The 18,887-nt window shown below is 44.3% G+C and overlaps 1 protein-coding gene across 3 annotated transcripts; it reads right to left on the reverse strand.

Moving 5' to 3' along the window:
* Positions 1–387: 387 nt before the first annotated feature.
* On the reverse strand, positions 388–18,309 carry LOC117014368 (sodium-dependent phosphate transport protein 1-like). Of its 3 annotated transcripts, none has more exons than XM_033092139.1 (13): positions 18,080–18,309; positions 16,210–16,302; positions 14,394–14,566; positions 9,868–10,101; positions 9,697–9,784; positions 9,303–9,389; positions 6,621–6,739; positions 6,371–6,532; positions 5,297–5,429; positions 5,059–5,206; positions 2,446–2,536; positions 2,194–2,330; positions 388–736 (listed from the first exon to the last, which is right to left on the reverse strand). In XM_033092139.1, the coding sequence occupies exons 2-12, from the start codon at positions 16,235–16,237 to the stop codon at positions 2,196–2,198; spliced, it is 1,398 nt and encodes a 465-aa protein (XP_032948030.1). In that variant the 5' UTR covers positions 16,238–16,302; positions 18,080–18,309; the 3' UTR covers positions 388–736; positions 2,194–2,195. The 3 variants fall into 3 exon arrangements, with proteins under 3 accessions (XP_032948030.1, XP_032948032.1, XP_032948031.1); XM_033092141.1 differs by lacking the exon at positions 18,080–18,309 and adding an exon at positions 17,511–17,538; XM_033092140.1 differs by lacking the exon at positions 18,080–18,309 and having other exon boundaries at positions 16,210–16,338.
* Between the last annotated feature and the right edge of the window lie 578 nt (positions 18,310–18,887).

An 18,887-nucleotide genomic window follows, 5' to 3' on the forward strand; every position in this document is an offset into this window, starting at 1 on the left:
AAACCAATCAAAAACCTGATAAACACAGGAAATTATCTTGGCAAAACATAGAATCCTTGGTGTGGGTTTTTATTTGCTTTGTTTTGTTTTTTTGGTAGATTATGGTACAGAAAATAAAAAATAATTGTTTTAATGAAAGTTTATTGGGGTGACAATTGTTAGTAAAGTTACATAGGCCTTAGGTGTACAATTCTGTAATACATCATCTATATATCACATTGTGTGTGTTTGCCCCCCAGAGACAGTTCTCCCTCCATCACCATATATTTGATCCCTTTTACCCTCGTCTACCATACCCTTTCCCCCTTACCCACTGGTAACCACTAAACTATTGTCTGTGTCTATGAGATTTTGTTCCTTCATTTATTTGTCCTGTTCCTTTGCTGTTTTCAGGTTTATATACCACATATCAGTGAAATCATATGGTTCTCGACTTTTTCTGTCTGACTTATTTCACTGAGCATTATAATCTTAAGATCCTAATCTCTTATCAAGAGCAGACTACTAGTCCAAGAAAATTTTGTCCTTCCAATAGATGAAATCCAGATAGATTAGCCTTTTCCAGGTGGGAAATGGGGGTCCAGGTGTTAGTTTCCTTGAGCCTGGCTGCGTGGGGGTTCATGAGAAGTGCCTGGAAAGGACCCTCCCAGCTTGGCTGTGAAGAATTCTTGCAGAGATGTCTTTTCTAGTTTACGGAGTCTCCAGGCTGGATCTGATGAGGTGGAAAGTCACCCTCCTTGACAAGAGTAAAGATTATAAAATGGAAAAGGCTCATAATTTTACAAAGTCAAAACTAAATTTCCAGTTAAGGTATACTTGTCAAAATCTTTCTGAAATGGTAATATAAGATCAGAATATTCAATAATAACTGCTTGGACATAATAAAAAATTAATAGACGTAACAATAATGGAAAACCCTAGTATAACTCTTAGTATTTAATAGGACAAATCTATAAAGCCAAGAAAACTTACAATGTCTGAATAAAATCATAAGACTGTTGTCACAGTTGTGCCCATCTCTGTCCCTCGGAACTAGAGGACGAGTCTCTGCTAACGCCTCTGGAATATTTCCCAGTCCCGTCAGGTGCTTATCCATAAGGAGAACCTCAGTAATTTCCATATAGAAATATCTGCATGAGCTCCCACATTTTTCAACGGCTGGTTATATTCTGTTCGCTTACATACTATTTATTAACTAAGAGTAGGACATGTTTAATTGAAGGTCCAGATTTCTGCCCTTTCTAATCAGCAGTCTGGAGAATAAATGCATCTTGGTGAATTCTGTGAGTGCACCGTTATGGAAATTCTTAGTACTGGCAACACTGAGTTAATTTAGTTTTTGACTAGAACTATCATCATTTGGATCATCTCTTTTCATAAACTTGCTAACTGGTTATTGTTGTTTAATGTGAAAAAATGTACTTCTGTATTAATGGGTTAGTCAGGAAACTTTCTGCCTGAATTTATTGTTTCTATAACTTCCCAGTCTTTGTGATGTTAACAGCCTTTGATGCAAAACACCCAGATCCCTTAACTCACTGGGGTTTGCAAAATGGGAATAACCTACGTCCATCAGTTCTAACAGATGCATCAGCTGAAATGATTCCACCAAGAGACATTTCTCCTTCTACTTATTTACACTGACAAGGTTCAGAGAAGGAAGGCTCAAGATCAGATTCTCTTTTGAACTTTAATGGACCCTTCGTCTCTGTCACTCATTTCAAAACCATTCTAGTCAGGGCCACCATTAAGGGACCTCTTGCCACATCCCTTAGTAAGTCCTCACACTTTACATAATTTGACCCAGGATAGCATTTCCCACGGGTCCTCGTTCCCACCTTCTCTTCTGAGCCATCACATTCCCCAACTGTTTTTCCCACATCATCGAATGCCCTTCCCCATCTCCCTTGCACACTTCCTTTCCTCTTTGTCATTTTCCAATATTAGAAAGTCCCAGGACCACAGATTTATATCTCTACCCCCAATACCTCCCCAGGATTCCAGAGCAGTCCGTCCTCTGGGGTTCACGCCAACCTCATCAGACTTCACACGGTCCCCTCTGCTGCCCCAATCCTTCACCCCTTACTTCCCCTCTCGGTCAGCAACACCACAGTTCTCTGGGGTTCACCCTCAACTCCCCTCTCTCCTGCATCCCCACTTCCAAAATCTGCCCATTACCTGATCCCATCTTACCTTCAGAGGCGTGTGTGTTGTTTTTCTTTAGCCCAGTCCTGAATTTCTGCTTTAGCAAATATAAGGTAGAAAGTTAGGCTTATTACATTAATGGCTGCCATCAGGAAGAAGATTTTAGGCCAGGAAGACTCTGGATCCTGAGGGATTAAAGTGCAAAGTAATTATAAAGTACTGGACTCATTGCTGCGTTGGTAACATTTAAAACGTAGTAGCAGCAGGATGGGCAAATGCCTGGGTCTGGATGTTCCTTACCCGGTTAAGGATTATTCCAGCCAGAGTCGAAGAGGTCAGCCCTCCTGTCATTCCAATTAGAACTGTAACTCCTTTAAGAAAGCCATAATATCTGTATGAAACAAGAATGACAATACACAGATGGACAGTATTTTCAATCTTAAACCACAATCAACTTAAGAGGAGGTTTAAGAAAGATAACTGTTGATTTCCTGAATTTGCCACTCCTACTTCTCAAATTCCACGAAAATATTAGAAGTTTGTGGTTACAAGTCACTTTCTGGCTGCTCCACAGTCAGAAAGGTTGGCAGTCGCAGCCCATCACATGAAGATATTGAGAAAACGAGACCACACTCCAGTGAAGGCGGGCAGATTTAGGAAACCTCAACCACAGGTGAGAAGGTCAGGCGGTGATGTGTGCTGGTCATAGGAACTGGTCTCGAGTGAGTACTACATTGAAGGACTCTGTTCACTGGGTCTACTCCCACAGTCTGCTGGCCCCGTGAGTGCCCCCCATGGGGGCCCGGGCAAGGGAACCAGGGGCTTAGCTGACAAGCCACTGTGACTGTCCTGCGGCCTCAGCAGAGAGTGGGCTACAAAGCAGGGAGGCCACGGAGAACCTAGATCAAGCAGGGGTCAAGTCCATGAGCCATGAAGAACAGGATGTGCCTTTGGAGAGCAGAATCGGCGCGCAGCCCAGAACGCATTTCACTCGGGACAGTGTGTTCCTTTCCAGCCCAGCAGATGTCGCTGTTACAGGTTCTGTGAATCCACTTCCCTTTATGAGAGGAAGGGCTTCCATTTCACCTCCCGGGGTCTATTCCACCTGCATTCTGCCTTCACAGGCTGAGCGTGGAGGGAGTGTGGAGCTTATGCGTACTTTATGGGTCCCTGGGCAGACAGCTGTCACGCCTGGGCCGAGAGTCCCTGGGGTTTCGCTGTACGCAGTTGCCGGTAAGATTCTGCGTTGTCTCCTGTTGGGGAGCTGGAGAGAGTGTTGTAGTGTGTGAAAAAGTCTTGTGACAAGCAGCCAGGTGTAGAGTGGGGCACAAACCGTCCATTGTCCCCAGTGTTCATGTTCCTTTTTTCACTTTAGCAACAGAACCCCTGGGGTTTGGGTGGCAATAGGGCCACTTTTGCTTTGTGAGCCCTCACTAAAGCACATCCGTGTGTCTCTTCTTCTTTCCAGACCTTTCCTGTCACCTTTGTCCGGCTCAGACAAGTGTAATTCCTTGCCCTGGTCTTCAGTTCTAACAAAGACCCCACTTCCCTAAGGGGACAGTTTAGAAACCTCAGTTTCCTTAGTGTCCCCTAAGGAAACTCTCTTTGATAGACAAGGGGGGTATATGATTGGAAATGTTCTTCCTTAAATAAGTCTTGTCTCCCTCCCATTACTAAAAAAACAACAAGCAACACACATTGATATGGTTGAGATAAAACACACATATGCCCTTAAGACTGAGGATGAATTAGCTTAAGAGATTAGGAGTTTTTTGCCAAATTGTATGTTAGCATATTTATTCTCTCTGACGACACAATTACCTGGCGAACACGGAACCTGAGCCCATTGGAAGACACAACTGAGGCTTTGCCCTGGGTCATCCAAGCTGTTGCTGGCTGACACAGTTCACACCCTACTTAACAGGTGCTGGCAGATGACACTAGTGAGGAGGTGACCACAGCCAGTCAGTTTCAGAGGCAGACAGACGTAGGTGTGAACCTCGACTTGTTATTAGCTACGTAACGTCACATAAGTGGGCTTTTGTCTCTTCAGCCTCACAGTGTAGACGGATAGTATTACCTCACACTGGGGCACGAGGGCACATAAAAATACTCAATAAACGGCAGCTACTTGCAATTTCCTTCAGTTTTTCTGTGTACTTTCTGAATGTGGCGGTTTTTCAAAGTGCCTGTGACTCAGTGGGCAGTGTGCATTCTCTACCAACAACCCTTTCATGTCTTTATACACTTCCAAGTAGTCAGAACGCCCCGGGCATTCTCAAGGAGAGTCTTGGAATGGAATAAATCAGGTGATATGCGTCCTCACTGCTCTGATGCTCCCCTTGTGTAGGTCTGGTGGGCAAGAGTCTGCTTATGTGGGACAAAGGTGATTGTTCTTGGTAGATTTTGCCTCTCTACCCCAGGGCCACTGTTTTACAAAACTCCAGAGAATTCTGTTCATATCAGAGCTCTGTTCTCCAGGGAATGCCAGCCCCACAAAGTACAGTGTGAATAGCACCCCCTGGAGTTGTGCAAATGGCAGAGCTGCTTCCATCACACTTATTACAGCTGAAAAAAAAAAAAAAAAGACATAGTAAAAAGAGCAAAAGCTTTTTTTGCCAAAGAGATCTGGACTGAAATCCTAGGTAAGGTCCCTACCAGAGGTGAGATCTTAGGCTGGCCATTAAGTATTGGAACCTCAGTTTCCTTAGCTGTAAAATAAATATTACTAACCGATGGGTTGTCATGAGGATTAAAGATATATAAACATTCATACAGTAACAATAGAAATGGAGTAGCTAACCCTTACACAGGGTCAGAACTTTCAGCAAACTGGCCATGAACTCCAAAATAGCTGACACCTTAAAACACTGTGGAGGGCTTAGACACAGAAAAGAGATTTTCAAACCCTACCTGGGAGCAATATCCAAGGGGTTGATAAGTATTCCGACTATACAAAAGACCACTGTTGCACTAGCAAGTATGAGGAAAATTATCGTGCTGTGGAAGCCGGAACTCAGGTGACACAGGCATATCCCGAAGAGGGAGGGCAGGAGAAGACCTGGGGACGGGTTCAGACAGCACGGTCAGGGTGAGCCCGAGCCTGGGGGGAAGCACCCCAGAGCGCTGCAATGTCCCAGCTGTTTCTCACCTAGCGTGGTGAAGAGTTTCCGGACGGTAATCACGCGGAACATGTTCCTGGAGAGGAAGAGGTCTGCTACCTGACCCACCAGGATCCCAAGGAGCCAGGAGAACAGATAGGGGAGGGCTGACAGCAGCCCGTTCTGAGGAGGAAAGGTTATTGTGACAGTGAGCGAGGGACAGAGTCATCCCTACGCTGAAATTCAGCACCTCAAACTTGAACTGTCATACAGGAAGCCATCAACGTACCACCGCCAAATTACTGCCAGGCACATACTACCCAAAAGGAGGAGAAAGAGTTGTTTTGGGGTCAGAAACAGTTGTCACAATCTATGTAGTTTTCTGAATGGGAAATGCTGGCCCTGGGGAAATGACAGAGATAATAACGGTAACAATCGCAATCCTACCTATGGTACTTTCTCTGGACCAGCTCCTGTTTCTCCCCGTAACCACCCCATGGTCTCATGGGAGATAAACTTGGGTCCAAGAGAGCTTAAATGACGTCGCTGTCATCCTGGCCCCTGGGCTCCGTTCCTGGGGGCCCATCACAGAATGCCCCCAGGTGGCAAGCCCAGACTCCATTTCTAAAGGGGTTTCTTTCCTGGTTATTATGGCATGAAACAACAGAAATTTCCAGGGGTCAGTGATTCTCCGAGTCAGACAAGCAGTGGGAGTGCCAGTCCTTTCCCTGTGTTCACAGCCAGGACTCATTTCCTTTCCCCAGGGGAGGACTGGTGCAGGGTGACAGGGCTCTGCCAAGTGACTTTCAGGGAAGAATCCCAGTCTTTCGGCAACGATGGCGTTGAACCTTCACTAATACCCAAGGGTGATTGATGGTACAGAGACTGTGAGGCATAGGACTGGGGAGCAGGAATGGGAAAGGGGGGGTGTTGTGCATTGTGGGGGCGCCAGTCTACACCTTTCTTTCTGGGCAGCCAACATTGACATGACAGTTGGCAACCGGGTGTCTCCAGGTGAAGAACCTCAACGACACAGCGCGGGGTGGGCAAGAGCTCCAAGTAGAGTCACGACACGGAGAAACGAGCAGAGTCCCACAAAGCCAGGAGAACAGAAGGTACCCTACCTCTGTCATGTTTACATGAAGCTTGGAGCTGATAAACGTCGGCGAGTACAGAAACAGGATGTGGTTTGTCCAGGAAAAGGCAAAACAGCCAAGGGAAATCGCCCAGAGCGGGAGAGACTTGAGCATCGCCATGATGGGCAGAGGCTGTCCGCTCGAGCTGACCTAGGAAGGGACCCATCAGTGTGACCGGCCAGAGCGCGTGTCATCTCGTGCGGGACCCGTGGGATCCCAAAGTACTTGTGCGGTTTACCTGTGCCACGAGGGAGGAGGTGATAAATTCCTTCTCATCGACGCTGATGCACGGATGGTCCTTTGGGTCATCGTAAAACAGAATGAACCAGGAAAGACCCAGGGCACAGCCACAAGCACCTATTAAAGGAGAACACGTTAGGGTCAGAGCTGCTACTGTCTGTCGCGAGTCTCTCCCCGATGGGCACTTTTCATGATCGCTACGAGAACCTGGACCTCCTCTTCCTCTTTTGACATTTCTGACAGTACTGTCTGTATGCACAGCTGCCTCACCCCACAGAACCCCAGAAGGAAGTGTGCAGGAAAGGAGGCGAGTCCTCCGGCGGGTTCTGCTCGTCCAGCCGCCGCATCTCTCCACATGACAACTGGCCTCACTCCTGGGCCAGCATCTCCGCGGGTTCCTACGCGTTCTATCATGAGAAGAGAGCACGGCTGGGCCCCCACGGGGCTTGACAATCACCCAGCTCTGAGGGCTGGGCGTTCACTGAGCTCCGAAGGTACAGCCCGGCCTTAGGGGATGGGGGTAGGTGTCGGGGTGGGGGTAGGGGATAGGTTCCAAGTCCTGTAAGAGTTTGCCAAATTATTTCTGTTTCTCAGTTTCTCGTATCAATGACCTGATCATAGGAAATCCTGTGTTAGGACCGGGCGTAGGTACTGTTCACCGGTCAGTCTTCCAGAAATGCGTTCCTTCATTTGCCAAATGCTGATTCAATGCTCATTAGGAACCACGCACGAGTCTAGGTACTGGGGAGACAGCAGCGGGCAAAACACACAGAAAGCCCTGAAATCCCTGCCTTCATAGGATTTACTCTGTAGCAGATGAGAAAGAGAGGTAATGAAGAGTAGGTAAGCAAAAGGTATTAAAGGCCAGTGATGAGCTATGGAGAGAAGTGATGCGGGGAGGAGGTGAGCAGCGCCGCGCAGGGACAGCTGGGACGCGGAGGTGGGGCAGGGACACCCCCACCCCACTTCTGCAGAGGGAGCAGGAGGTGCCAGGGCCCTCAGTTGTGAGGCCTGTCACAGGGGAGGGAGCCAGGGGAGGGGAGGACAGGTGAGGGTGACAGGTAACGGGATAAGACCATGTGGAAACCTGGGGCCGTTGTACGACCTTCGATGTTTCACATTAAAAGACTATTTTGACAATATACTGTTTCCACCTCATTCTGGGACCGGAGAACCTAATCCCAAGGCAGAATGTAAGTGGACAGAAGTGAGTACCCTATAAACACACACATTTCTACAGGGCACTTTATGCAGAAAATTCAGACGATACCCTTCAGCTCTTTCTTAAAAAGAGAAAACTGATGCTCAGAATTACCTGCCCAGGGGCATGTGGTTCTGTTAACACTTAGCATGAATCATACTGTCTAGGGACGGAAAACGCCCTAGGAGGCACTTGGGGAGAGCTTTGAAGAAAGGCCAGAAGGATGAAGTCCGGTGTGTGTGTGTGTGTGTGTGTGTGTGTGTGTGTGTGTGTGTGTGTGAGCGGGGAGAGGTGAGGAGGGGAAGGGGGGCCACGTGCTCCACGGGGTCAGAGGCAGGAACCAGGGGACAATGGTGCCGTCTGCTGTCACTGAGATGCAGGTCACACATAGACTCCAGAACTGCCACTTGGCTGACAGGCCTGGAGGCTGGGCCAGTTCTGAGACTATGAGGCCTGGGGCAAGACTGTGGGTGGAAACTCACCCAACATGGAAAAGTTACACACTGAGCTGTTCATCTGTAAACCCCGATCCTTTGTGGGTTTTATTTATTCCAATTAGTGGGAAGTTCGTGACTCACTAAGTTGGAAACGAACGGGTCTGATTATGACACGATGCTCCACGCTGGACGTGCTACGTGTGAGCTGGACACTAGTCTCATGACCTTTGATTTGTGCCCATCACCCTTCCCCCAAGAGTTTCATAGAAGAGGTGAGGGTCTGTGGCACCTGCCCGACAGGTAGGTACAATAGCACGTCTAGTTCTGAGCTCGTGCTCGTGACAATAACACACGGAAGGGGCGTGAGGACTCTTTCTGCAGAAGGAACTAGGAGGTTGAGGTCCAAGCCTGCTGCCTGCATGCTCCAGGACACAGAACTCGGGCAGACGTTAATCAGTGACAGAACAGACCATTCGAAGGCTACTGAGCAGAGTCCATCAGGGCCACCGGCATGCTTACGCCCACGGCAAACAAGACACAGTTTGCCTCGCAGAAGTTACAGACAAACCTGCTCCTATTCTCACAGAAGTTAAAGAGAAACCTACCGTTGCTCTTCTAGCCTCCTTTCCCTCATACCAACACGTTTTCCATGAAAACAGAAGACACATGTAAACCCTAGTCCGGGGAATGGACGGGCTCTCTCTTCCACTAGCAATTAGAAACCACGACCCTGTCTATGGGTGGCCTTTGTTTTCTTACTTACTCTGCTAAATAAACTTACTTTCACTTAAAACTCTAGATCGGCTCCCGTTTGAATTCTTCCCTACGTGAAGCCGAGCACCGTCTCAGCCCGGGGCCTGAGTCTCCACTCTGGGGAATTCGTCCTGCACTGGCTTTAGTAGGAAATCAGTGAATGCTGACTTCTCTTCATGTGAATCATAATTTTTAACATCATTAACTTCATATAAGTTATTACGTTCCATTTTTAATTTTTTTTCTTAAATTCTGAATAATGACTGGGATTTCACAGAAAGACACTCACCAAAAATATAGAAGACAAAGGGCCAGCCCAGGGCCTGACAGATGAATCCGGTGGCAAGCAGGGCAATGAAGGGTCCCAGCATAAGTCCTGGTCAGAGGGAGAGAGAACCCCTGCGTGAGTGGGGGCACCTGAAAGAACAGGTGCCACGCCTCATGGTGGCAGAGAATAATCATTGCCAGTGAAATAATCTGCTCAGCAGAAAAGGATAAAGTATTGGTGTCTTCCTCTTGGGGAGACAAACAGGCTTTTCTCTATTCTAGACAGTTCCCACACCTTTAAAGTAAAGGATTCTGGAGCAGATGGGTTCTGAAGCCTTGTCAGTACAAAACACACGATTCTCATGGCTCTGCAGACACGGTGGTGCAGGAACTGCCAGTGGGCCCGGAGTCATTACCTGATACACTCAGAGAGGTAAGTCGGCCTCGTTCCAAGGGAGGGGCCCACTTGACCCACACCATGTGCTGAGCTACGGACACTGTCCCCTGAAACGAGAAGTGTCGGGACATCGGCGCTCTGGGCTTCCCGGGAACGAAGACCCTGCTCCGTCTCGGCACTGTCCTGATACCTGGCCCAGCCCCTGCACTACCCGGCAGGCGATGAGTGGTATTTCACCGGCGTCCGCTGCCAGGGGGATGAGCAGGCTGGACAGGGAGCTGAGGATCAGGGCACAGCTAACCATTTTCCGGATGGAGTATATTCCAGACAAATACCCAACGGGGATATTCACGATGAGCATACCGTACAAGATGGAACTTAAGATGACCCCCTGGATTTTGGGGCTCCAGTTATACCTGGGGTTCTGAAAGGAAAGACGAGACACACCAGTGAGTCTGCAAACTCAGGGACGTGGGGAAACTGGCCTCCCAGCTCACCCCCTGGAAAGTGTCCCCTCTCTGCCTAATGTTCGCTGTCGTGGGAACTTCTTTCTTCCTTCACACTGTCATCTTCTGTGTGTAATTCCATTTTACTGTCATTGTGTTGGTGTCCTGCAATGTAAAGTCCTTCCTGGGTCAAGGGCACCACGTGACCCCCAGTACCAGTCACAGCACAGACATTGAACACTTGCTGCTTTTTAAAATTCACATGTAATCGACATTGTAATATTCCATTAATTTAGGGTGTACAAAATAATGCCTTGATATTTGTATATATGGTGAAATGACCACCACCATAAGTCTAGTTAACACCCTTCATTCTACACAGTTACAGCTTTTTTTTTCTTGTGATGAAAACTTTTTAAGATCTACGCTTTTAGCCCTTTCAAATATACATTACAGTATTATTAACTACAGTTGCCATGTGGTTCATTACACCCTCAGGACTTACTTTGTACAAAATAAAGGAAGTTTGTACTTTCTAAGCCCCTTCACCCACTTTGCCCACCCCCTCCATTACACTTCTCTCTGTATCCATGAGCTCAATTTTGTTTCTTTGTTTGTTTAGATTCCACCTATGAGATCTTACAGTTTTATCTTTCTCTGATTTATTTCACTTAGCATAATTCCCTCAAGGTCTACACACGTTGTTGCAAATAATTTCATTCTTTTTGTGGCTCAATAATGTTCCATGTGTGTTTTTTATATGTCACTTTTTAAAGTTCAACCATCCATCAATGGCCATCTAGGTTGCTTCCCTATCTTGGCTATTGTAAATAATGCTGCAATGAACATGGGGTGCAGCTATCTTTTTGAGATAGTGACTTTTTTTTTGATAAATACCCAGAAACGGGAATCCTGGATCATATGGTGGTTCTATTTTAATTTTTTGAGGAACCTCCACACTGTTTTCAATGGTGGCTGCACCAATTTACAATCCTAACAGTACATGGGGGTTCCCTTTTCTCCACATCCTCACCAACACTTGTTATTATTGTCTATGTGATGACAGACATTCTAACAGGTGTGAGGTGGTATCTCACTGTGGTTTTGATTTGTATTTCCCTGGTGATCAGTGATGTTGAGCATCTTTTCATGTACCCGTATCTGTTGGCCATCTGTATGTCTTCCTTACAAAAATGTGTGTTTAGATGCTCTGCCCATTTTTAAATTGGATTGTTTTTATTTGTTTTTTATTGTTTTGTTTTGTTTTTTTTGCTATTAGGTTGTATAAGTTCTTTACATATTTTGGATATTAACTCTTTATCAGATAAATTATTGGCAAATATTTTCTCCCATTCAGTAGCTTGATTTTTCATTTTATTGATGGTTTCCTTCACTGTGCAGAGGCTTTTTAGTTTGATATCATCCCACTTGTTTATTTTTTATTTTATTACCTTTGGTTTTGTTGTCAAATTCAAAAATATCATAGCTAAGGCCAATATCAGTGAGCTTATCACCTATGTTTTCTTCTAAAAGTTTTACGTTTTCAGGTCTTACATTCAAGTCTTTGATCCATTTGAAATAATTTTTGTGTATGGTGTAAGACAGGGATCCAGTGTCAATCTTTTGCAATGTGGCTGTGCAGTTTTCCCAACACCATTTATTGGAGAGACTGTCCCTTTCCCATTGTATATTCTTGGCTCCTTTGTCATAAATTAATTGACCATGTAGGTGTGGGTTTATTTCTGGACACTCTGTTCCATTGATCCGTGTGTCTGTTTTTCTGCCAGTATCATGCTGTTTTGATTATTATAGCCTTGTAAAATAGTTGGAAAGCAGGAAGTGTGATGCCTCGAGCTTTCCTCTTCTTTCTCAAGATTTCTTTGGCTGCTCGAGGTCTTTTGTGGTTCCATATAAATTTTAGGATTGTTTGTTTTAATCCTGTGAAAACTGTCATTGGAATTTTGACAGGGATTGCATTGAATGTGTAGATTGCTTTGGACTCTATGAACATTTCAGCAATGTTAATTCTTTCAATCCATGAGCATGGAATGTCTTTCTATTTATTTGCAGCATCTATTTTTTCATCGATATCTTACAGTTTTCAACATGCAGGTCTTTCACCTCAGTTAAATTTGTTCTATGTATTTTATTCTTTCAGATACAACGGTAAATGGAATTGTTGTCTTAATTTTTCTGCTTGTTTATTATTAGTGTATAGAAACACGACAGATTTTTGTGTATTGATTTTGTATGCTACAATTGTACTGAATTTATTAGTTCTAACAGTTTTTTTTATGGAGTCTTTAGGATTTTCTACATATAATATCATGTCATCTGCAAATAGTAACAGTTTTACTTCTCCCTTTCCAATTTGGAAGTCTTTTATTTCTTTTTCTTATCTAATTGCTCTGGCTATTATTTGAAATTTTTATTGTTTGCTTCTTGAAAAAGCCATTTATTGCTATGAACTTCATTCTTAGAACTGCTTTAGCTGCATCCTAAAAGTTTTGGTAGTTGTATTTCCATTTTCATTTGTCTCAAGGATTTTTTAAAAAATTTCTCTTTTGATTTATTCTTTGACCCATTGATTGTTCAGTAGCATGTTGCTATATCTCTACATATTTGTGAATTTGCCAGTTTCCTTCTTGCAATTGATTTCTAGTTTCATACCGTTTTGGTTGGAAAAGACACTTGATATAATTTCAATTTTCTTAAATTTATTAAGAATTGTTTTGTGGCCTCGGATCTATTCTAGAGAATGTTTCATATGTGTTTGAGAAGAATGTGTGTTCTGTTGCTTTTGGATAAAATGTTCTGCATAGGTGTCTCTTAAATATATATGATCTAATGTGTCATTTAAGGCCCATGTTTCTTTATGAATTCTCTGTCAGGATGGTCTGTCCATTGATGTAAGTGGGGCAGTGAAGTCCCCTCTTACTGTACTGTTGCCTATTACTCTCTTTAGTTCTGCTAATATTTGCTTTATGTATTTAGGTGTTCCTATGTTGGGTGCATAAAAGTTTGGGGCTATTACAAATAATGCTACTCTCAGCATTTATGCACAAGTCTCTGTATGGACATGTGTTTTCATTTCTCTTAGTAGATACCTAGCAGTGGGCTGACTGGATCGTAGAGTAGGTGTGTGCTTAACTGAACTGGTTGTACCATTTTGTATTCTTCCCAGTGGTGCAGGAGAGTCCCAGTTCCTCCCCATTCTGGCCACCACTTCGTATGTCCACTCTTTATAATTTTAGCCATTTGAGTTGGTGTGTAGTAATATACCTTTGTGGTGTTTAGTTACATGTCCCTAATGATTAATGACATGTGGCATCTTTTCTTGTGAGTATTTGCCATCCATGTACCTTCTCTGGTGAATTGTCTGCTCATATCTTTTCCCCATTTTGGTACTGGGTTGTTTCATTTTTTATCGAGTTTTGATAGAATTCCATTATTAAATGTGATTTGCAAACATTCAACCTGTCTCTGGTTTGTCTTTTTTTTCCTCTTAACAGCATCTTTTGAATTTTGATGAAGTTCAATTTTATGTTTGTTCTTTTGTGGATCATGAAAAAATCAGTAGTTCACATGTGTGAGTATATTTCTGAACTCTCTATTTCATTGATTATTTTTCTGTTTTTATGCTAATACCACACTGTCTTGATTATGGTAACTTTATGACAAATCTTAAAATCAGGCAGGTAGTGTTAATCTTACATAACTAATTATATTTCAACAAACATTAAAGACAACTCAGTGGAGATAGAAGAGTCTCTTTTCAACAAACAGTGCTAGAACAATTGTATATCCATAGGTAAAAAAAGGTCTAAACACAACATATGCAAACATTAAGTAAAAATGCATCACAGATTTAAATGTAAAACCTGAAATTCCAGAGATGACAGTAATGGAACACGTAAATGTGCTGCATGTTCGAAAACTTAAATAGAAAAGAAGGTACATCTTGACTTCTACTTCTGGTTTAAAATGGTTTCCCTCTTGTCCAATCTTCTCAATTCTAAAGAGGTGCTAACTCTTAGTTTTCATTCTTCACATGGAAGAATTCACACCTCAAAGCCCTTCACAAATATTGAGGCATCCTTTAATTATGGGACATACCTACTTAGGTTTCTAATGGCAAGGCTGAGCAAGACTTGAGCTTTTTCTCTAATGATTATTGTCATATCAGTTGTGACAACATTCAATCTCTACACAAATTAGTTCGCAAGACAGGATTTTAAACTTAGGACTGTGGATGTTATGTTTGCTGTACCTTTATGTTATCCAAGAGGTCCTTTGTGGAGGTGTTGGGCGAACCGTGTGGATCTGTGCTGTTCACCATGGCGACCACGGTGAGGCTCAGACACATGCGCTGTGACATCATGACAACATTACAGAAGTGCAGGAGGAGACATAACCCATAGCGCAGGGAACAAAAACTTGGAGCTGGTGAACAGAAAAGGTCTCTTGTTAACACAGCTGAGGTAAAACATACTTTTAACTCAGAAATTTGAAGCCCTAGATATTAATTTGAAATTTTATTGTACTTAATGGTCTTTGAGAAATTATGATACGATAGGAAGATGTGTGACTGATAGAATAATCCCACAATCCTCTGAAATAGTATCCCAACTAGAATGTCCTACAATATTAAGCCAGTCCTCCAAGCACTTTGGCTCATGTATGAGTATATTTTAAAGGGATCGTTTGAAAATACCAGGCGTTACTCTTGGAAGTAACAACAAAGACGTTCACTCAAGTAAACGGCTTTATTCTCCAAACTCATGTGGTCTGGTTGAGAAAGTCATATATACACATGGCGGAGAAAGTCGCATTTACAAAATGCATTGTATTTGAGGGAGCTTCCAGCTAGAGTAACCAGTGTGGTGTTGGTGCAGGGCCAAACGAATTCATCAGTGGAAGAAAGTAGGGAGTCCAGAAACAGATGCACACATGTGCCTTTGAATAAACGTACTAATGCAATTCAGTGGAGGAAGGTAAAGTCTTTTCAACAAATGGAAATTTCCCAAGAGAAATAAAACCATATGTCTACAAAAAGAGGTGTAGTGCAATGTTTATAGTAGCTTCTTTCAAAATAGCTGACTGGGATGGATGAACCTACTGTGGTATATTAATACAATGGATATTACTCAGAAATAAAAAGGAGGGAAACACTGATACACTCAACAATCTGGACAGATGTCAACAAAACTTACTTCTAAATAAGTCTTGAGTTAAAAAGGAAACCATAAGGGGGATTCTAAAGTGCTTCAGACTGAGTGACAGATGTCGTGTTGAACTCATGGACAGTTAAAGTGTAACACCCCTAAATATATTTATCAGAAAAGAGGAGAGCTCAAAGACTAGGAAAATTAACAAAGGAACAAACCCAAAGAACCTAAAAGAAAGAAAATGTTAAGCATAAGGGCAGAAATCAAAGATACAGACCACTGTATAATTTTATATGTTTATATGTTCTATATGTTCGAATATAAATTTGAACATAGATGAAGTGGACAATATAAAAATATCAAAATTGATACAAGAAGAAACAGAAAATTTAATAGACTCCTGATCTTTCTGTAAATTGGAAAGGTATACAATCCATTGCCCCTGATGACATGGGCATAACTCTAAGCCAATAGCAGAAATTCCTTATTGTTCTTCCCCTGTCTTGCTCAAGATAACAGCTTGCGTAAGCAAAGGTTCAGTGACTATTCAACTGCTGCTGCCCAAGGATGCAGTGACTCCAGAACTTTCCACCCGCCTCACTTCCAGAAGGGTCTGTCTCTTCCTCCTTGAGATGGAACACAAATAGCTCCCCTGTTTGATCTCCTTCAGCAAGTGAGAAGTGGACAAGAATCAAAATAAAGTGAAATAAAGTGTGAACAGCTAGGATACATGGACTCGTTTTATTTAAGGGTTTTCTAATGGACACCATGGCAGGACTGGTTTCTTCACTTCCTTTCCTGAACATTTCTAAGGCCCCTTATATATTTTTAGGGAAGAACCCCCTTACCTGGAATCTTCGGTGTCATGTTTAAGAAGAAGAAGAAAGCCTATGTGAGGGGACAGAGAGTGATTTCTACCTTTCCTGGAAGGAAGCTGGTCATCCATTTGTGCACGGGTGTCTGCTGGCTTCTCTTCCGGCTAAAGGGTCCCTTCTCTGGCCCCTGCAAGTGCTAAACACACGACATCAGCATAAGCGGGAGGAGTGGGCCCGGCCCCCTAGGGCCGCTCCGATGTCAAACGTGCACCCAAGGAAACTTGGTTGTCACAACAGTGCCCGCACGCGCCCTTCACCATGCCCTTCCTTTGACATTTAACTTTGACGATTTTTTTGCTGATTAAAAATATACAGAAAACCTGAAAACTATAGGAAACGAACAAAAAGCTCTGCCAGTCCGTAATTCCATATGCAGTGAAAAGTTCCCTCCGGAGTGAAAGGGACGCAGGGACCTCGGTGCCGGCAGGGGCGTTAACAATTTTCTAGGCAGAAGGAAAGTGCTAAAAGTCAGACACGTGGATGGTCAAAAAGGAAGGAGGAACGTCAGAGAGGAAGGAAAGTAAACAACGTCCTTCATTTTCCTTGTATCTCTATAGAGCTGTGAGCTCTGCTCGTTCCCGTCGCGTCCCTAGGAGGCGCTCACATGCACGCACCCCGTGCACCCCAGGCAGCCGCTGAGCCAGGGCCCTAGGGCGCCCCAGGGCAGCCCCCCCCCCCCCCCCCCCCCCCCCCGGCCCGCGTGGGTTGGTGCAGCTCAGCCTGGTGGCTCTTCTCCTGCAGCCTTTCCAGTCGGGGCTCCGCACCCACACGCACCAATCTACACATTGACATCTGACCCCATCAGCTTATGTGACACCAGATGCTCAGGAGACGCCTCAAAGTCCTCAGATGGGATTTGCAATGCAGTCTTAAGTGAGCTGTTTGTCAACCACAATTATCACACATTGGAACATAGGGGGACGCTGTTTATCTCAAGACAGGTGCACACAAACCACACAAACACATCTCAGTACCACACACAGCACTCACATACAAGCCACACACACACACACACACACACACACACACACACACACACACCTACCCTCCACCACACACACCACAGACACAGCACACCTCTCACAGATTCACAAGCGCCATACACCAGGCAGCACACACTTCTCTTTCCTTGTCCATCCACACACCTGTCCACCTCACACTTGTCCCTAAAAATATGTTCTTTCAGTTTTCCCTTGTATACAACCTGTGAAAACGGACGTCTGCCCTCACCGCCCCCGCCAAATCTCCCCAGATTGCCAAATCCCTCTGATAAGGTCTCTCACCTCCCGGCCCCGTCACTGATTTAATATCAATTAGTGCGTGGCACATAAGAGTAAGACTGACCTGATTCCGGACAGAAAACTGCTTCCTTCCTCCCCTGTCAAGACTTCCCACACGACTTTTAAAAAACGACTGAATGTCTGGATTTACTAACTTTAGCCCTGTGAATCCTTCACCAAATCCTTTCACCCGCTATGTCAATGGTAAACTTTAACTTCCCTTTCACCCTCACCTTGGATCTTAAGGTGAGGAGTGTGAGTCTTAAAACAATCCCATGGCCAGTAATTCCATGACCACTGCCCGGAGCCAGGACCTGCCCACTAGGTGCTTCCAGCACTTTCCTGCTGACGCTGGCTCTCAGCACATTCTGACAGGAACGCTGTGGCTTTCTAAATGCCCTATAAATGCCCACTAGCTTTTTCCTCCCTTCCTGCCTGCCTCCTTCCTACCCCTTCTTTCTGCCCTTTTCCTCTTCTCACCTTCCCTCCTCTCTCTTTCTTCCCGGCTTCTGCGGTGACTGTAAGCTCTCTTGGTCCCGCCATCTTTCTACAGCAATGTTGGGTGACCTACGGATGGCATAGGCCCATCCCAGCTTTTCACGCAGTGACTGTGCACCATCGACAGTTTCTTACCTACTTAAGCATCTTTCGTGATGATTATGCATTTAAAGTGGCCTAGTAAGTGCCTGGCACCATCCAGATGCTCTACAAATTGAACCACTTATATTCTCTCCAAAGAAATGATGCAAACCTTCAGCCTTTTTTGGCCAACAGACTTGGATGTCTTGTATCAGTTGGCTTTTCCTTCTTCAGAGGTTCAGGTTTTGCTGACCCTCTTCTGGCTTCTCTGGGATGTTTGTAGTTTGTCCTGTTTGGCACCGGGCTGGCAATTCCTGGCATTTCCTGGGTCAAGGGCCCTTTTAGTGACTGAAAGCCCCAGGTCAGCAGTTGTCCCCATCTATGTTTTAAATAAACAGCCTCCGGCTCTGGGTACTGATTACCTAGGAGGGAGCCAGTTTGTGGTTCGCTACCCCCAAAGCCCTATGTTGCTTTGCAAAACTCTTTGAAATCACTTCTGGATCCTACATTGGAATCCTGTGTTGCTGTTGTTTTTTAATTAAGGTTTTTCAGTTTAACATTTTGTTATAGAACTTTTCAAGCATATAAAAAGGTAGAACAACAGTCTTTTATAAATAACCCTGTACCTGTTAACCAGCTTCAACAATTATCAATATTTAACCATTTGCATTTCCATATAATCAGCAGTTGTTTTCTGTAGTATTCTAAAGTAAATCTTGGGAAAAAAAAAAGTAAATCTCGGATACTATGTCATTTCTCCTATAAAAAGCGTAGCGTCATATATAAATCCTCAGGCTGTCTCATGCTGCAAGGCCTTTACAGTGGAAGAAAGAACTTGAAAAGAAAGTATTTTTTAAGAAAA

The sequence above is a fragment of the Rhinolophus ferrumequinum genome, chromosome 22 (genome assembly GCF_004115265.2).
Source record: "Rhinolophus ferrumequinum isolate MPI-CBG mRhiFer1 chromosome 22, mRhiFer1_v1.p, whole genome shotgun sequence".
Lineage (NCBI taxonomy): Eukaryota > Metazoa > Chordata > Mammalia > Chiroptera > Rhinolophidae > Rhinolophus > Rhinolophus ferrumequinum.

Coding starts and splice junctions, on each gene's coding strand:
- LOC117014368 (XM_033092139.1), bottom strand. CDS start 16,237: ATGGATGACCAGCTTCCTTCCAGGAAAG. Junction 5,207..5,296: donor GAAACTCTTCACCACGCTAG/GTGAGAAACAGC, acceptor ACCCGTCCCCAG/GTCTTCTCCTGCCCTCCCTC. Junction 2,537..5,058: donor CCCTTGGATATTGCTCCCAG/GTAGGGTTTGAA, acceptor TGTTTCATACAG/ATATTATGGCTTTCTTAAAG.